The sequence below is a fragment of the Poecilia formosa genome, unplaced genomic scaffold (genome assembly GCF_000485575.1).
Source record: "Poecilia formosa unplaced genomic scaffold, Poecilia_formosa-5.1.2 Scaffold8, whole genome shotgun sequence".
Taxonomy (NCBI): domain Eukaryota; kingdom Metazoa; phylum Chordata; class Actinopteri; order Cyprinodontiformes; family Poeciliidae; genus Poecilia; species Poecilia formosa.
Window position 1 is genome coordinate 2,806,229 of NW_006799947.1, and position 19,312 is coordinate 2,825,540.

At 39.6% G+C, this 19,312-nt stretch overlaps 1 protein-coding gene across 2 annotated transcripts in view; it reads left to right on the plus strand.

Annotated features, from left to right (window-relative positions):
* The first annotated feature begins 403 nt into the window (after nt 1-403).
* Nucleotides 404-19,312, plus strand: part of alk (ALK receptor tyrosine kinase) — a 399,799-nt gene continuing 380,890 nt past the window's right edge. The window contains exon 1 of one of the 2 annotated variants that reach the window (XM_016662468.1): nt 404-1,871. In XM_016662468.1, coding sequence (XP_016517954.1) covers nt 1,130-1,871 — 742 coding nt within the window. In that variant the 5' untranslated portion in view covers nt 404-1,129. The remainder of the gene's footprint in view (nt 1,872-19,312) is intronic. The other variant, XM_007575639.2, reaches the window with a different exon arrangement.

Here is a 19,312-nt window from a genome sequence, read left to right on the forward strand (position 1 = left end):
GGGGCATCTCCAGGTGAGGGGACGCGGCAGAGGAGCATTTTCTGGCGACGCTGCGCCCTATAACCCAACACACCTCCTGTTTTCCAAGTAAGGAGGCACGAACTGGCAAAATGGCATGGCACCTATTTGATCTTCAAAAAAAAAAAATAAAAAAAAAATAAAAAAAATAAAAAAAATAACAGAATTGGCCTCTGGTCGTAAGAAATAACAAAGCAGAATGGGACCCAAATTGCCGCCCTATGAAACTATTTGATTTGCACACAGCTTGGGGAGAAAGCGACTAATCCAATCCAATTTCCGGACACGTAAAAAGACTAGATGATTCATTGAAAAAGAAGGGGGGAGAAAAGTCATGAGGGACAATGCGGAGTTGTTCTGGAACATCTTGAGGCATTTCTAATTCCAATAAAGATACAGACTCCGTCACGGCTGCTCTGAGGGCCCATAAGATGCGTCCGCTGTGCCTGCTGAGGGATTTTTTTTCCTCTCTCCTCCTCTCTCTCGCTGGCTGACGTTGTGTGGATGTGTGAATGACTTTACCGCATGTGCACGCACGGAAGAGGCGACGATTAGAGATTGGAAGCAGGAGGAGGATTCAGATGTTATTTCTTAACTTTAATGGACCCCCGGAATTTTCTGCTCCCATTCTGAATACTCGGTTGCGGCGTTCTCGCCCCCCTCCTCTCCGCTGACAGAGAGACCACTTGTACCGCCGTCACAACTGTGCCAAGAGACAGGGAGTCTTTGAAAGGCACCGAAGCGGACCCGAGCAGCATATAAATCACCGTCCCGGAGTGCGTCTTGTTGCTGGCACCGGCGATATAAGGCATTGTGGCAAAAGCACAGAGTGGAGGGAAATGAGACTTTTTTTTTTCTTCCCGTATGAAGAGCTGAGGACGGCAACAGTGAGAGGAGAGCGGATGTAAAAGCCTGTTATTCCTCGGGTGCGCACCGGAGAGGAGGCGCAGGACACGCAGTATCCATCCATACGCACTTTGTGATTATTTTTTATTTATTTATTTATTTATTTTTTTTCATTCTTGCGTTGCTTATGTGACAAGAGAAGGGGGGCATATTTGGGATCAAGAGGCGATTTTTCCTGAACCTACCGACCCCCACTTGTGAAACCATGAACGTCGAGTTGTTGCTTTTGCTTGTTTGTTCTGCGGCATTTTTCACCGGGCTGCGCTGCGCCCCGCCAAGGACCACGGCGGGCATGGATGTCCCCGCCGCGGGCTTCGGCGGCACGGGCGGCGGCAACAGCGGCGAAATCGGCATCAAGCGAGACTCGAACCAGACCATAATGTCAAGAAACAAAAGGAGAACCCTGGCCGTGGATTTCGCCGTGCCCTCGCTGCTGCGATATTATCTGGCGGAGTTCATCAAGAGACCCCTAAACGGAGACTGTCGGAGTTTCAGCGGCTGCTACACGGTGCGCGCAAACTTAAAAATGCATTGCATTCCTCTGCAGAAAACCATCGCTACTTTTGTGGAGCCGAGATCCGCAGGAGAGTCGGGAAACAGGTCCGCTGATGGACAGCTCCCCTTCTTCTACAAGCGGCCGCTGTCCAAAGTTCTGAATCTGGGCTTAACCAAGGCGAACAGGAAATCCAACCAAGTGGTGGTGGAAATAGGAGAGGATCTGGTCAAAAACGGATGCGGGGGGCTGGACGTGTACGAAGAGGAAACCGTGCTCCTGCTTGAGGTGGACCTCAGGGAGATCCTGGAGTGGTGGCTCGGAGCGGACGGGGGCCGGCTCAGGGTTCGACTCATGCCCGAGAAAAAGGCGCAGGTGCCCGGGATAGAGGACCGGTACACAGCCGCCATCCGGGCTGCAGATCCCCGCCTGCACCTGGAGATCTCCTCCCGCGGTGAGTTACCGTTTCTCTCACCCCATGCAGCTCGCTGTGTGATTGACGTTCTGCTATGATCAATTCTTCATTATAAGTTAGGTGCGCAAAGTAAAGTGTTTGGAGTTGATGGGTGTAATTGTCACAGAGCTTGGACAAGGATGTGACCCTAAAAACCTAGTTTCAGTTTAAGGGGGCGCGGGAGTCCAGGGGGCACTTCCAGCTGCGCCCACTGTCTTCAAAAGTTCAACCGGTGGCTTTTTATATGGTCCATCAATTATGACACAATGTAGACTCAGGAAAAGCCCATTTTAATTTTGCTCTTACAACCTACCATGGGGGAAAAAAAACGTTTATATGATGATTTATTTATAAATGTTTTCCGATACATGCAGCTGCCATTTTTTAGTGTTAATTATAATTCTGTTGACATAACTTTTAAGCTATGAAGCTTTTTTTGTAGTATGTTTACAGCTGGTGCGAGTTTGTTTGCGTTTGCTTGGGCCTCCTGACCAACAGGGGGTCCCTGAGCAGACACAACCTTCCCTATTAGCTCTACCAGACGCAGGTGGCAGAGGATAATAACTCTGAGAGAATTCAGTGATTTTTAGTTTGTGTCTTTGATCTGGGTGACTTGCCAGACTCTTGTTTCATTATTGATGTGTGCAGCAGCTCTGAGAAATGAACTGCATGTTGATTCAACCCCCTAACTTTGGTTATTTACATCTGCAACCCCTTGCTGAGTCTGTGCGGCATCTACAGCATCTATCTTCCAGAAAGAACGAGACGCCTCAGTGGAATGGGTTTATTGCATGTGAATGAATAATAACTTAGAAGAAGATGGAGTTTTATCACCTTCACCTGTTTCTTCTTACCTTGTTGCTTGCTTCCCTGGTTCTGAAACAAGGGTGCGCATTTAGGCTTTATTTTCATTAGGCCAAAATTATGCTGTTATCTCCAAGAAAGCGTTTGCAGTCATTTCTCAAGGACTCTCGCCTTGTTCTTCTGAGCATCGGCACAATCAGTTTAATTGCTTAATCACTTTGATGAGGGAGGTTGGCCCAGAAAAATGCACAAGAATCTGTTTTAGACAAACAGCGCAGCAGAGGTTAGCTGCACTGGTAGCACTGAGAGAGAGAGGATGCGCCTTCAGGAGGCAGATCAGGTTAAAACTCCCCAACACACACACACACACACACACACACATATACACAGTCAGAATACAATAAATACATGTGAAGTGATAGATATTCTTCATGTTTACAGTCCCTTATACTGCTCAAAGGAATTCAATGATATGAGAATAGCTCTATCCAAAGGTCTTGATTCTACCTTTTTTTCCTTCTTGTTTATTATTGATACCTTCCAGTAAGAGTCTTGATAGTTGATCATGGTGCTTTTTAAGAACTGCAGAAATCTTTCTGGGAACTAGGGTGGCTTTCCAGAGCCATTATTTTATCCGTTTTATTTCAACTGAAGCAATCAGGGTCAGAACAGATTATGAGGGTAGAAATCTATCCTAGAAGCCTATAATACTACTTTTATCTGTAGGTTGGGCTTTGCTATGAGATGACTGCTTGCAAGTACAATTTTTCCAGCATTTTCTTCCAGTCAACTCTCATCTTCCATCTCTTTTAAATTTAGATTTACACATGTTTTTTCTACAGGTATGTTTTTTTTTTTTTTTTTTTTTTCAAACACGGTCTAATTTAGTGACTGTTGTTGAATTTACAGCTCTTGCGTTCAAACGCTTTAATGTGTTTAACTCAACTTTATAGGAATATACATTTTGTTAATTAAATCAAGCGTGGATTTCTTCCCATTCATGTTTATTATATCGTCAACAGATTTAATATCGGTGCACTTTACTAGACAGATTCAATTCTTTTCCAAAATAATTAATCAAATCAGCCCAACCTAGTTAAATTTAGCTTTAAAATGCGAGTTGTAAAGGGTTATCCATCATGGAAGCTAAGCTGATGAAGTCATTAACTTTGTTGCACTCCCTCCTACTGCGCATGCAGTGACAGTAGAAAGAAACAACTCCCTTTTAAGCTGTCTGTGAAGATGAAGGGAGTCAACGCTATAGTTTTAGTTTATTATTACTTTAATGGGTAAATCTTTCATATGTAGAATTTTTCCCCCCCAGTTTTAAAGAAACAAAACATACCATCACCTCTTATGTGTGTGATTGGTCTTCCTTTAGAACCCATCTCTCTGGCTCTATTGATCAAAACTCTTATATCACTCACCTCATGTAAAACGATTTCAATCCAGATTAATAATGAATCCACTGTGACGTCCTTAGTTATAACTGCAGAACACAAAGTCGTTATCCTGACAGCTCCTGTGTCCTCTCCCGTGCTACAAATGAGAGTTAATGTGCATCGATGAATGCTCACAAGAATCAGCCTGAGTAAAATAAAAGATGCTGTGAAAACGTTTTCTATGGCTGTACGTTCCATGTTGAAAGGAACCGTCTGAAAGACTGTGCATCAACAACACTTTGCAAGATTACAATTTCTTGAAAATGATTGCAGTCAAATTCATAATCCTTTCGCTACTTCTATGGAAAACATAGAGAAATTAGAATAAGAATCAAAATATTGTCATACTCGATAAGCCTTTCAGTCTCTCCTGCCCTTTAAGACGAAGTACCTTGTTATATTCCACTCCCATCTTATTAGGAATGTTCCACCACTGGATAAATGAGAATGTTTTATATTAATCTGCAGCTGACCTTCTTTGTAGGCTGACAAATTGATCCTAACCATGCCAAGGTTCTAGCCTGCCAGATGCTCTCTGCTGGACAACTGGAAACTTAGCTGTGTGGCGGAATATTTTACTGTTTTGTAAAACTGTTTTGTTATTAGCTGGAAGCCACAACTATTGAACCCGACTCTTTAGAATCATAGCAATATATGAATTTCACTCAGTGATTGAAATATTACCTCTTTGGTGATGTTTTGATTGAGATTCAGTTGCATTAGATCAAAGGTTTTCAAGGTCATGTTTTTAAGTTTTTTCACTTGTACAGTTTTTGCAAAGATCTGAAAAATTCAAATTATTTAAATAAAATTGGCAAACCTGAGGTTTAAAGCTTTTTGTGTTTTCTTTTGCTCTCTTAAACATTTCTTTATAAAGCAAACACCCATTGTTGGATTTACAAGCTTCACTAAATATTACACTGCAATTGCATCAAGCGATATTTTGCCGATTGTCAGGAAACATTAAGGTTGTTTGAAACTGCGCGTTGCAGAATGAGAATGGTTGTCGCTGGTGATTGAGTCAACTTTTTTTTTTCTGACAGCATCTTTCTTTTTTTTTTTTACCGTATGAGTCACTATTAGGCAAAGCTGTGAAACCCAGCTGTACAGTTTACTTCAACTCAGACTCACAGATCTGAATAGCAGTGGCACTCAGCTGCATGCATGTATCTGCATGATATTAACAGCAGGAACGGGGACAATACGACATCTGCAGTACGGGAGGTGGAGCTGGCCGAATAACTCTCCAAACTATCTGACTTGGCAGGAAAGTTTACTTTATTTCCCACATACAGCCACGTGGTTAATTGTTTAACCATGATACCCCTGACTTATTCACAAGTTATCCCAAACAAAACGAGCAAAGATATTTTCTACACTGTGTTTTATTTTACATGCATGTAACATCTCATGTCATGTAATCGCAGGTTTCTCTTCCTTCACAGTTATAAATACTTGCAGGTGTGAAGCCAGCTGGGATTTGATCAATTTTGTTTCACCAGGAACCTCAGGTGGATTTTTACAGCTTTTTGTTTTTTATATTATTATTAAAATCGGAGACAAGTTTTATTCTAATGCCCATGTAGATCCACCTAAATCTGACCAACAGCTGTTCACACTAATGGTTGCCATCTTTTTAAAAATATATTCTCATCAGCCTTGTTTGTTTTCTCAGTGTTTTGGAATGAAGAGGAAGAAATGAAGGTGAACAAATGGAGGTACAGATGGGCAAATAGACAGATGGATGGATGGAGGCAAAATGTATTTCCTTGTGTCAGCAATTTTGCATTTTATTCAAACAGGCATATATGAACACACTACAACAACAAGCTGTAAAAACAACTACTGACAATTTCAACTATTTATTTTCTGGTTCAATCTAATACTAAATCCGTACTAAATAGCTATATGACTGTTCTAGATTTTCAACGTGCCTCTGGTCTTCACAGTGAACATTATTATTTCAAAATAAGCTGGAAATGATGCTGTCTCAACAACTCACGCCCACACTTCAAAGTAAATCACGAGCGAGGACAAGTGATTTGGCGACTGTGTAATTAGACGTAGGTGTCAGTCTGAAAATAAAAGCTTTTCTCTATGAGTCAGTTATCCCGTTAGATGATGAGTAACCTGCTGTGAGAGCCCTGGGCCTTTACCAAAAGCACAGAATGGTATTTAATGTAAAATTCATCAATGTGCTGGATTAATTAAATTCTGATGTCCACTTTGTAGCTATTTACAAATTTGTTATTACAGTTGCAAACAAACTGTTTCTTTGGGAGGAAAATGAACTGAAATCATTAAAAAGTTGCAGGTTTGCCTCCCAGGATGCGTGTTCCCCTGATTCTGTAAACCTCCCGCTAAATGTGCAGGGTCCCGTGGAAAACCACTGAGATGCATATTTGCAGTCACAGTTTCCGTCCTTCCTAAATGATCATTAGGTTAGCTGTTTCTGCGAGGCACTGCTGTTTACCTGTGTGTTGTGCGCAAACAGTTGCAGTCCCTCCACATACCAACCACACACACACCTCTTTTTTTCAGCATTTCCATCAGTTAGAAAGATCTGTTTGTTCATATTAGTAATCTTAATTTAACCAGTGTTTTGTTTTAACGTTAGACTACCGTACTTTCTGGCAACTCTGGTGAAGATGCGCTAAAAGCCTTAAATACCACATTTTATTGCAATTGTATAATCTCAAGTTAAAATGAATATAAAAAGTGAAAATCAAGCTTTTGATTTTTACTGCCCTTGTACCCCTTGTTTAGTGCAGTGGAGGATCCATGATGCTGTGGGACTTTTTGCCATTAAAATGCCTGGCCTTTTAAACAACAATCTTGTGAGCTCTACTAAAAAACTTTGAATATATTTTATTAGATCTTTACAAAAAAGAAGAAAAAAAAAACATACACACACAGCATATTGGCCAATCAGCACTGAAAGATTTTACAAAATGAAGCCCAATCTGTGGAGTGAGCAAAGCAGGGCAGTAGTGAGAACCCAGGACTCTGGATGATCTGAGAAGGTGTTTTCTGAGAGAATTGGTCAAATCTCTCTCACTCTCTCTTTGTGTGTTATAAAAGAACATCGGTAGCCTATTGGGAGTAGCAGGACAAAATATTAGTAGCAACATTTGTATACCAAAAAAAGTGCCACAAGTGATTATGTTCAAAGCAAATGTTTCATTTCATTCATGTTTCATTGTCTGAGATACCAATAAGTGCAGAGGTCAATATGCACATCCTTGTTTTTTATCAGGTTTTCTCCCATGTCTGACGACAGATCATCACATATTCAGAGGTCATACAATCTGGGTTTACTGGCTAAATTAAAGTAATTAGTATTAATAAATTCATTCCCCAGGATTAGTTTAATGCTGATAGTGGAAAAGAGAAGAAACACTGTCCTTATATTTTAAACTACTACTGCCTATGATTAATGATTCCTTCTAAACAGCTAGGCTTTCTTGTCATTTTTTAAAGTGGTTTTGGTTTATAGATCTGAAGATGGTTCAAAGTTTTTCTTTGTTCTTTGCTTTTCCATCCAGCCCTTATGCATTACAGCATGTAGGGTATAAAAAAATGAAAATTTGACAGTAGAGGACTCTGTAGCAGATGAATATAAAAAAAAAATCATGCATTAAAGAAACTGGCTACAGGACCTGAGAGATGAATCATCCTCCAGTGTGTTGAGTAGGTCTTCTCCTATCAGATCCTTATAAGGGTGCTGGAAACGAAGTACATAAAATTTAAAACTGGATCTTTTAGGAGTTTTTTTCATGTGTTCACAGAACACTAGTTAATCCCAGGATATTATGAGGAATTCTGTGCTTGAGTTATTCAAAAGGTTAAAGTTAAATGGCGTAAATAATAAAATGAAAAAAGCTCAGGTAAAGGATTAAAAATGACAGGAAATCTGTGGAATTCTAAAGGAAAACCTAAAACTTGATTTACACTCGATACCAGGGGTCTGCAATTTACGGCTCCAGAGCCGACACCTACTGTCCACTATAGCTATTATGTTTCAGTAACTTAAGCAAAGATTTCATTTGGGCTTGAAATAACAATGAATAAATCAACTACCTACCTACCTAAAACATTACCTAAAAATAGCTTTAAGCAATGTTTACTAATGGTAGCTAACATGCTAACGGTAGCATTTCCAACAGACAACATTTAAACATCAAAATCTTCGGGAATATTTGACATTCAAAGATCTTGTTTCTCACTCAATACAATATACTAATCGTATTGTATTCTACAATTGTAGTGTATTTTATACTAATTGTATACGCACACAATCTTACACTTTTTCTCTATATTATAACACATATTCAGCTCTCAGTGTCACACTCTCCCTCCTACATACAACACAACGATCCTGATGAATGCAGACTGTATTGTTTCCGTGTTTTAGCGCTTTACACCCCTGCCTTGCCGATGTTCAACATTTTCTCTGTGTGAAGTTCAGCAGTAAGATGCTGGCTATTAGGTTTAAATAAATCACCACCATGGCGCCCACAGCAATTTTACAAACAGGCCTGCAGGAATCAGTGCACTAAACTGTGCTCTGTGCATTTGTACTTACTCGTCTTATTGGCCCAATGGGTGACATCATTAATAAGAAATATTTCTGTTACAGTAGAAGAGAGAGGAAAACAATGCTCAGCAGGGGCGATAAACCATTCACCTCTACTTTATTAACCCATGTTATGTTCTCCAAGTGGTGCCGTAAAATAGGCTGCACAGAATCATTAAACAATCTCAGCAGAGGGAGCTGGAGAACGTGGGGACCCCTGCTTCATTAACCTGCAGGTATCTTCCACCGAGCGCATTGCGATGTTGATGTTTCCGGTCGCACCATTAGCAAAGATGGTCTTCATGAACAGAATGAGACCAAGACCCTGAAGGGAAATAAAGATGAGCCCATCACACTTGAGAGGAGCAGCTGTTTACTTTCACAGTTCTCCTCCCTGTGTTTGCCCCCCAGATTTGCCCCAAATGGAAACTCACGCATTCCCGATTTACCGTTAAGCATCCTGCATCTGTCAGTCGCTGTGAGAAGCCTAAAACTGAATTGCAGCACGCGGACCCTGTTGCTGTTAGGCAAATGTGAGCGTTACTTCTGAATCATAAAGAGAGTCGGCAGTAAATTTGTCCTTAAGTTGGATTACACGCTCAGTAGCCTACTTTGTTTACTGGATGTGGCTTACGGCTTTTTTTGGAAGAAGTAGCTCCTTGAAAGATGAATAAAGTTAATTTTCCATGTCTCGACAGTGTTTCCCTTGTCTACTGATAAAGCAGCTGGTGGAAGAGCCTCAAGAGAAATTTTACAACTCATAAAAAGTTTACAGGCTTTGTTTGTTTGTTTTAGTATTTATCGTGCATAACCATTAAAAAAAAACAAAAACTAAACTTCTAAATGTGATTACTCAGCTTACGCTAACATCCAGTTCCATTAACTTCAAAGAACAAGATTACTTGTTTTTTGGAGTAATGAATACACATTCGTGCATTATATAAACACTGAATTAATTTGAAGGTCTTTCAGTTCAAATGTAGTGATAATGTGCTGGTTCAACTTTTAAAAGCTGAATTTCCGTGATATTCTTTCTCTAAGTTGTAGAGCAACTTTATATGTTGAACAAATTAAATGCTCTTTGTTTTACGGGGTTTTGTAGGAGGTTTCTTTTTTACATTTTATATATCTTAATTATAAAAGTGTGCATACTTCATGCTTAGTTAAGAGAATTGCAGTTAGATCATAATTGCTTTTTTGTTCAGAACTGCTGTCACAATGCAAGAGACTTGACTGCAATTAATGTGTTTAGTTCTCTTGGAACCTTTCTATTTTATACAGATTTGACACTATTACGGACTACAAAAGTTTAAAAGGAAACCTCAGTAAAGACATAAATTAATGTTGAAATTGCTAAATTGTGTTGATGAAAAAAGAAATCTGAGCAGCTGCAACAAATTCCCTTCACTTTATCACTGAATTCACTGATAACTTTTCACAGTGGAGTTTCAAATTGGTTACAAGGTCGGTACCTAGTTTAGGTGCTTAAAACTAGTGGGTAACTTTATTTTCCCCCCTACTGCACATTGAAGTAATTACTGGTTTTAGATCATTCAGATTCAAGGTGACGCTCCCTTACATCTGAAAGCACTTTGTCAGCCACTGACTGTAAATCAAGGAAAGCTTTCTTTGCATAGTACCATTCACATTCAAGGTGATCAAACGTCCTTTTCAGAATCAAAGATAAATCAGTCAAAATAACATTTGATTAAAGGCAAGAGGATAAAAAAAGGTCAAATATAAGCATTGCTTTGGTGGAAAAAAGTACAGTGTACATTTAAAACAAACAAAAAAGTATATGCTTAGACAGGATAAGAAGATGATCAAATAGCATCTGACCTTGAGCTGCAGCTGCCTACTGGGCCTGAAAATACATCTCTCCAACAACAACTATACTAAATATAAAAACATACACCAGTTTTTCTGTGTGCTGTTTTGAGGGAAAACCTTTAATTTTGCCAATGGTTCTAATGTGTTTTGAGGGTGATTTAGTAGTTACATAGCTTTTAAAATTTAAGTTAGTCTACAAGTTTGGTCTTGATCTGTAGTTTTTAACCAGATTCAGAACAATGAGTTATGTCTTTTTTAGATTTAAGTTGGCTGAAATTGTCCCTCTTCACACATTTATATATGTGACTGTAAATAGGCACTTTGATTCACGAAGCTACCATCACGGCTATTTGCACTAGTCTGAAGGAATCTCCTCTCTGACTACTTCTCATCACTTCTAGTCATTGGTCAACGGACTTGTAAGAAATAGACCCACTCATTTCCTAAGGAGGGATTTTTCATAATCGGGTTATTGACCAAATTGACAAACCAACATGGCAAGTTGCTCTGCTTAAAATTACACAAAGTAAAGTACCAAGCAATGCAACGCTTGTGCTAAATATGGTGTAAACCCCTCCAGGATGAAGACGGTCTAGATTAGGCAGAATCAAAACTGATTGTGAAATAAGAAGGTTCTATAAGAAGGCACTGGCTACATGGAGGACAAAGTGAAGCTCTAAAGTCAGCTGATAATTATCAGGTAAGCGAGATCTGCTGTGATCATTGTAAAGATGAAACTGAAGACCTGAAGAATGTGAAGGTTTCAGTGAAAATTGTAGGAAATTGTGTAGTAAATTTTGAAACTAAAGAAGAGACATATTTTCAGAGCTTATGTTCATGGTTTTGTGGCAATGTCTTTTTTTTTCCCTCAGGGCCACTGTACTCACTGCTTCAGGCCCAGAGTGACTTGTTGTAATTAAGAGGAGGGGGGAATCGTGCTTACTAGTAGGTAGTCTTGAGGGAGAACATCAGGTCATTTGTTGTGAGCTGAAGCTCAAACAGAACTGGGTTATGTAGCCTAATGTACTGAGGCTGAGGGGGAGAAAGAAAAACATCTATGATTTGGAAACTGTTGCAAAGAATAAGGTGTGAAATGTCTAATGGAGCATTGTCAATTTGTTTGGAAGAAACCACTTACATTTGCTGGATTTGTTTTCAAGCCATTTCCAGGTCGTTTGTCAAACTGGAACAATTTGTGTTTTTGGTGGTGAAACAGCAAAATTCACAAATTAACTTCCATTCGATATCCTGCACAAACCTGTGATGGGAACACAATCTGATTGTGTCTTGAAGGTGCAATCTACCTTTTGACCTTTAATTTAGTGCCTCAAAGAGGAAAGGCTGCAGTGTCACCTGAAAAGTGACATCACATTGCGTTCTGGCGTGCAGATCCGAGGTAATCAATGAGACTCTTGACATTTAAAGCTTGTATCCATCAGCTGCTAATGGGCAAATCAATAGGAAGCCAGAATGACATGCCACTTTATTATTTATGTGTTTGTATGATCAATTTGCTGAAGGGGCTGGCAGCGTATTGTGACAGCTTTGGGAAACTCTGGAGACCTTCAAGCTGTTGATCGGTACTATAAGTTGGTGGTGAGTTGAGGGGTTTAACAAGGGTGCATTTCATGACACCGGGGGTGAAGACTGAACAGGGAGTTTAGATTGAAAGAAAGAAGCTACTACAGCTCTAGAGTGTTAGATTTGAATTATTTGTCCTTAAGTGTGAATGATCAGACAATCATACAGTTGCATCTGCATGACGAGCTTTTTGCCTTTCGCAGTGCTCAACAATCAGTGTTGCATGAAGGAGCTAAGCATGAAGCATTGATATAATCACCGCTGTGTCACCACATTCATTCCCATGCTGTGTTCACTTGTAGACTAACAGGAAGAACGGCTAATGGATCGGTCTCTGTTCCAGCGCTTCTGAGTTAAGAAAACCACAATTCTGTGTCCATTGCAGATGGTTGAATATTAATGCATTTTAATGAGATGCCCTCTGAACCTGCCCACGTTCATTTATGATGGCCGCACTCAACCAGGCTGCTGTCCACGTAATGAGACGGCTGATTTATCTTGACTGGGGGGGGATTGTTAATTTGGCTGCCTGAGATGGAGAAATGTATGCTGAACAACTCAAATTATTGGCTCCGTTTCAAGAGCTCACAGAGTGCAAGTGTTGCCTTAAGCCACATGCTGTTAGCTGCGTGCATCTAACAAAGCAGCTCCCTTGCAAAGCTTGCAGAACCAAATGACCTCTTACAAATTGCCTGAACTTTGGTACAGCTTTGTTTTTTCAAGTTAGCCAGAACCACCCCAAGATGACCGCATCGGGTCCTGCTGCAGGCCTGATGGCATCACGAGCACCAAACATTTGACAGGAATAAAAAAGTGAAGCCACTTCTGACGTGGCATTATACATACTATTACTAATGGTTTGCTAATTAGAGCCTTCAGAACTGCTTTAAAATTCTGGAGATTTGGTCCTGGCCCTATACAGTTTTGCTTCTACCTTCCACCCCTAAGCAAATCTAATTTATTTATACAAAATAAAAACCTTAGGGTAATTATGTAAAGCAGGTAAGCACAGTTACTGCTAATGACCTGTATACAAAAAAAAGAGACAAATGTTTACATTTGTTGATTGCAAGAAGTATGGCAAAACTGCAAAGTACCCCTTATGAGTAGAACCTTCTTCTCAAATAACTTTTTTTTCTACCATCCTAACAATATATGAGAGATGTTAGTAAGAGAAACAACAAACTTACAACCTGGGGCCAGCTCTGGCACGAGTGATCACTTATCATAATTGAAATCATAAATCCAATAAAATGACGTGTTCTTTGGCATACGTGTGTGTCTCTGTTATAAAGCTAAGTTGATACAAATAGATGGCTTTAAAAGTCTGAATTTGCCAAAGGAAACTTGTACTTTGTTCAAAAGAAATATTGGGGGTTCTCTTTGCCATACTAACGGTGTTAGTATCCGTACTAGCTGCTTTTATAAGTCTCCACACTTTCTTTCTTTCAGCATTATTGCTCCCGGCTCAGATCTTTCATTTGGTCTTTCAGGACTGTTGATGGGGTCATTTTTCCCCTTTTCCTTGTCCATTTAATGGCATATCAGGTGTTCTTGTTACCAACGGGTCCCCGCTTTGAACAAAATCAGTGCTGTTTTCATGCACTTCTTGCTCTAGTTGGTTTTCCCACGAATGCCAGGCTTTGAAAGGTGCAGAAACTCTACTAGCATGTTCTCACATCCTGTTGTTTTTGTCATTTTTGAAGAAAAAGTCAACTTGAAACTGGTCACAGAGGTCTTTTGTGTTTCTTGCTGGACACCAGCATGCCATGATTAATTTGGCCGCCAGGGATGGTAAAATGTAAGGAGAACAGATTACCTCCGCCATTATTTCCTTAATGTTAGGATTGCCCAGAGAGATCTAGTTGCCCAACAACACGACTGGCTATGCTCTGAAGTAGAAGCTAGTTGATGATGATGGTGGGGGGAAGCAGTAAAAGCCTTAACTGGTTTTATTCAGTTCAATTTTAGTTCCTCTTAGGTCACTGTGATTTAGCTGGATTCAAGGTGACTTTGACTTTGATTTCCTCCTGTTTTGTCATCTCCCTCCGCCCCCTTTGATTCTTAGTCTTTTTTTTATGCCACTTGCTTTTTCTCTCAAAAATCTGCGAGCTGCCTGGTTGATTAATGGCAATGCTTGTAGGAGGCCTCAGTGCGGGTGTTAAGTTCAGAGCTTGGTGTGAAGCAAGGATGCGCATCGTGCATGAGCTGAATGTAAAGCTCACACCCTTGGATGCCCCACTTCCATAATGAGGGAAGTAAATAATGTGCATAAATCCATGGCCAGCCTTTTCTGGAAGCTCCATGGTGCATGGTGTGGTTTTTGTAAACATTTTACAGTTTAACGGCCATAATGCCAGCATGGGTTCAATCTAGGACTTGTAACACTTCTATATTCAGAAAACACCATTAGTTCTGTAAAGCTGCGAACAATGTTTGGAAATTTATTTGTATTCTTAACCAAACAACTGTATACCATAGTAAATCTCAAATACAAAATGAAAAGTAATGACATAAAATGGCCGTTGTTCAGGCTAAGTCACCCAGTCCAGGTGATTAAAAACCACAGTATTGATTGGTTTTTAATCACATCGTATCGTTTTTATATGTCTACTATAATGCATATAAAATGTATTTCAGGTTGATTTCCCACCTATAAGTTCCTAGATCTAGTGAGACTAAAGGTTAACTTTTCAGTCAATTAAATTGCCTCTAATAGTGAACTCAGAATGTTTCACATTGCCGTTTGCTGCCAGCTTATTTATTGTTGTCAGTTGTCAGAGAGTCACCAAGAAGCTTAATTAGAAAATAGGAAAGCTTTTACTGAGTATTGTTTTATTTTGTTATTTTGACCCTTTTCTACTGTGTGTGTTTTGGAAATGTTGGAAACTTTGTGTAGGACCTGACTTTGGGAATATTTACAATTAGAAAGTAGATGGAGAAACTGGTGCTTGAGTTAGAAATGTCAATTGCACTACAGATCGAATAACTTAGAAAGGCTGTGTTAGATTAACAATACACTATATAATTTTGAATTTGGTTCACCTGAATGGAAAAATCAACTTTTCTTAAGCTCTCACATACATATGCAGTGAAATGTCACCTCTACACATTAATAATTGACCATTCAGCCAAAAAGGCTTTTTATTTGTCAATTTGTCACTAGACATAGTAGTTTTTAAGCAATTTTACCATTGTTGTTCTTCTCTAAAAATGGTAAAGGGCTAGCGCTCTATGAAGTCCAGAGGATCCCAAAGTGCTTTACTTCATTCATTCATTCACCTATTCACACACGCATCCACACACTGATGATGGCAAGCTGCACTGTAGCCACAGCTGCCCTGGGGCAGTCTGTCAGGAGCGAGGCTGCCATGCACCAGGCCCTCTGACCACCACCAACAGGTGAACTGTAGCCATGTTTCTTAGGCTCATGTCAAATAAATTTCAACTTATTAGTCCTGATTGTATATACTGTTGAGCTATTGGAACTACCCCAAGCGTTCATAAAACACAAATTGTATACAATTGTAAACAGATATTTGCATTCACAGATTCTGTGGTTCGACGGCAAAACAAAGGTTAAAAAAAAATTGTGAAGATTCTCACTGAAACCACAATGAAACAATTCCTGAAGCAATGTTTTATGAAAGGACATTCTTAGAGGAAGAAGTCAGTATTCCAAAAGCAACATAAAAAAACACAAAAAAACACACAAAAAAATGCAGCATGGAAATTTGCCTGAGGGCAAACACCTTTGTTTGGTCTTATGAAACCGAATTGGAAGTGTTTGACCATAATGGCCATGCTTACATTTGCAACCCTTAGGAACACTGTACTACTATGACGCAGGGAAGTGGAAGCATTATTTTGTGGGAATATTTTGGTGAAACAGAGACTGGCACTGTGAGGACAGAATATTAAATTGAAATATAAAAACAGCACTTTAAGACATCAGCCCAAAGATTAAGCTACTACACAAATGTGTAATTCAAATGAACCTTGACTTTCAGCATTCCACCACATTAATTGCAAAGTCACTCAAGGACAAAAAAAAGTTGATGTTTCTGTCAAAAAGACTTTTTCTCCGAAAAAGAATCTCTTGATCACTGTTCTGACATTTAGCAAAAGGAAAATGATTTTTGCTTGCCTGAAATGGCAAAAAATTTGTTTGATTTTATGTCAGATGAGGAATATTTATGTATCCATTTAGAGTGCACTGCAGATCTTTTAGAGGATTATCTCAAGTCTTATATGATTTAATGCATTAAAGGCATATATCTAGACAGCATAATGAGGTTTTTGTCCCAAACGGTTCTTGATCACTGTTTACATACAATGATCAGTCAGGTGTTAAGATGGCACGGAGGTGTGTAAAGAAAAAAAAAAACAGCACCATACAAATTGTGTAACACACAGCTGTGTGTTGTCAGATCCAGCCTTCCTAAGCCAGGCTCACATGAGTTGAACCAAGCCTGTCATTGTGGCTCTTCCATAGAGAGCATGAAACCTCAGGGGTGAACACAATCTAAAGGGAAAAAAAAAAGAAAAAAGAAACTCCCAACATTCAACCCGGAGTTAAAAAGCTATTAACAGATGTGACGGGGTCGCCGTACACATGGAGCTTGGCAGCCTTAAAGGAGCAGCTTGAGTGCTCTCAGGACACATCCCCAGCTCCCTTTATGATCTGTAATGGGATTGTTGGAGAGCGCCAGCAGCATCCTCATCACAGGACAAAACCCACTTAATGGGATATGATTCGCCATGAAAGGGCAAAGAGGAGCAGTTTCTCGCTGAACCCACTTATCCTTTGAAACCTCCACACCCACTCATGCCCACCCCCTCCTCTGACCCTTCCAGTTGACAGCTGGAGTGTGAATTCTGCCCTGATTGTCCTGCTCCTGTGCCATGGCTGGGTGTGCGTGCATACGTGTTTGGAGTGCGAACAGACAAGCGCAGAGGCAGAGGATCAGTGCCATGAGAGATGCTGTTTGTGTCTTATTGAAGCCGCAGCTCGCTCGGTGGGCTAGGTCGACTCAGGGGATGGCACTGCAACAAGCTCAGCCACTGAAATCTGTGGAAAAGAATACAGAGCAGCAGCTCCGCTGTTCTGAGCACACCGATGCCTCAAGACGGCTTATCTGAGACGGGAGTACAGAGAAGTGGAAAAAGTTTGAAGTTTCATCTTCTGCTGTGCCTCTGCTGCTGTTTGCGTTTTAGTTTTGCTTGTGGAGCAATAAATCATTCAAGTCTGACTATCAGAGTCTCTCCTGCTATCCGTTTAGTTCCAAAAAAAAAAAAATATTTGAAGATATGATGTTCCTCATATGTAGTGGGCAAAGTTCATAAGCTGTTCTTAAAAGAACGTTTTGTTACAAGTTCTGACACTGTAAAATCATCAGGAATACAGATTTTTTTGGAGTGGTCATGGTGTGAAAACACACTGGGTTTAAATATTGGCTTTGTGGTCTGGATGTCTACTGCATCTTTAGTAATTTAAAGTTAAAGTAATTTGACTCGAGAAGGGAAACGTGTGTATTTCAAGGGTTTATTTTAGTTCAGCAACTTTTAGTCAGGAGAAACTTTTGCTCTTGCACCTGAACTGAAGAAAACTGAACAAAAATTGTTAAAATTGCTCTTTAAAGCAACCATTTTAGCACCTCACTCATCGTAAATGCGTATATTTATGATGAATGAGGGTTATTTGATGGCATTCATAAAAGAAGAGGCAAAAATAGACTTAATATTTAAAACTATTTCGACTACTTGTCTGAGACAGTCATATACGCTGTAAAATATATTAACTTTCATAAAAAGATAATAAATACATAATTGAGAATCTAACATTCAATATTTGTGGAAAAAGAAGGGAAAGGTTGCTCAGTTTTCAGGGCAAAATAAGAAAAACTGACTAAAACCTATTAGCCTGTAACATTAGTGACAAATGATTAATCTGTTGCTGTAAGAACCAGCATTTGTGGTATACATTTAATTAAACCAGCCTACAGATTAACGTTTTTGGATGTCCAGTAGACAGTCACTGACACCCTGCAACCCTGTGAACCACCATATGTCATTTAAGACACACCGCCGTAGTCAGTGTTCTTGGACATATCCAGGAAATTGGCTACAACCGGAGGAAGAGTGAATAGGCACAGAATCTACATTCACAAATACAAACACAAATCTATGTGATATGTGTTTAAGTTTTTCAACCAAACTGAAGAAATATAATGACGTTATAATTTATTGAGATTTACCTGAATATTAGGGGATCAAAGAACGTACAGCAGACTCCCTTTAGGGCCTTATTTGTGATCTGGGGTTCCATCAGAAAAGCTTTATTTTCATGCCAATCCCATAACTGTGAATACAATGTTACATCTCTCAGGTTGATGCAATTTCTGGAGGACTCAATGAAATGTCTGCTTCATTCTTCAAAACAACGAGCGAGTACAGAGGCACTTGACTCGATCCTGAGGAGTGTGGAGTGACATGCTCCTTTGGGACTGTTTGTGCTGCTTTGCACCACCATGTAAAGGCAAGTTTAGTCTCAAATTATGCTCATCTGTCAAAGCAGGTCATACCAAATGTCAGTGCTGAGGAGCACATGGAAATTAGAGGAATGCAATTTCTGAGTTGTTTTTTTTTAGCAGCTTCTAAATGCCCGTATTAAATAGATTGACATTTCTGATCTCTTTTAACCATCCATCCACTGCCAATTTAACGAGCAGTCGTCTCCCTGTCAACAGAACAGGCGTCACAGTAAAACACACATCAGTCAAAGTGTTCAGTTTATTACTCACTTAATTTATTTCAATTCATATTTAATCATATCTGTTAAATTTCTTTGAAATATTCATTTATTCAACCATTAATTCTATTCCTATTCATTATTTTACTCATCAAGTTAATCTTTACCAAAAAATCCCAAGTTATTACTATAAACAGGGTTGATGATGCGATTATATTGATTGTGAGGGGTCATTACTTAGATCTCTTTTTTTGTGAGGTTATTTTTTATGCAATTGAATGAATGTCAACAAAATCATGACAGGTTTGTTCTCATGATGTTGTGACCTTTTCTTGTTCCAATTAGATAACTATTGATGAATTATATTATTCAGACACTGCTGGTTTTTTCTCATGCTGTGAATAAGTGTGAGAGAGGTTGTGTCTAAGTTTTCCGTGAGTGTTTGTCTGTGTGTGCG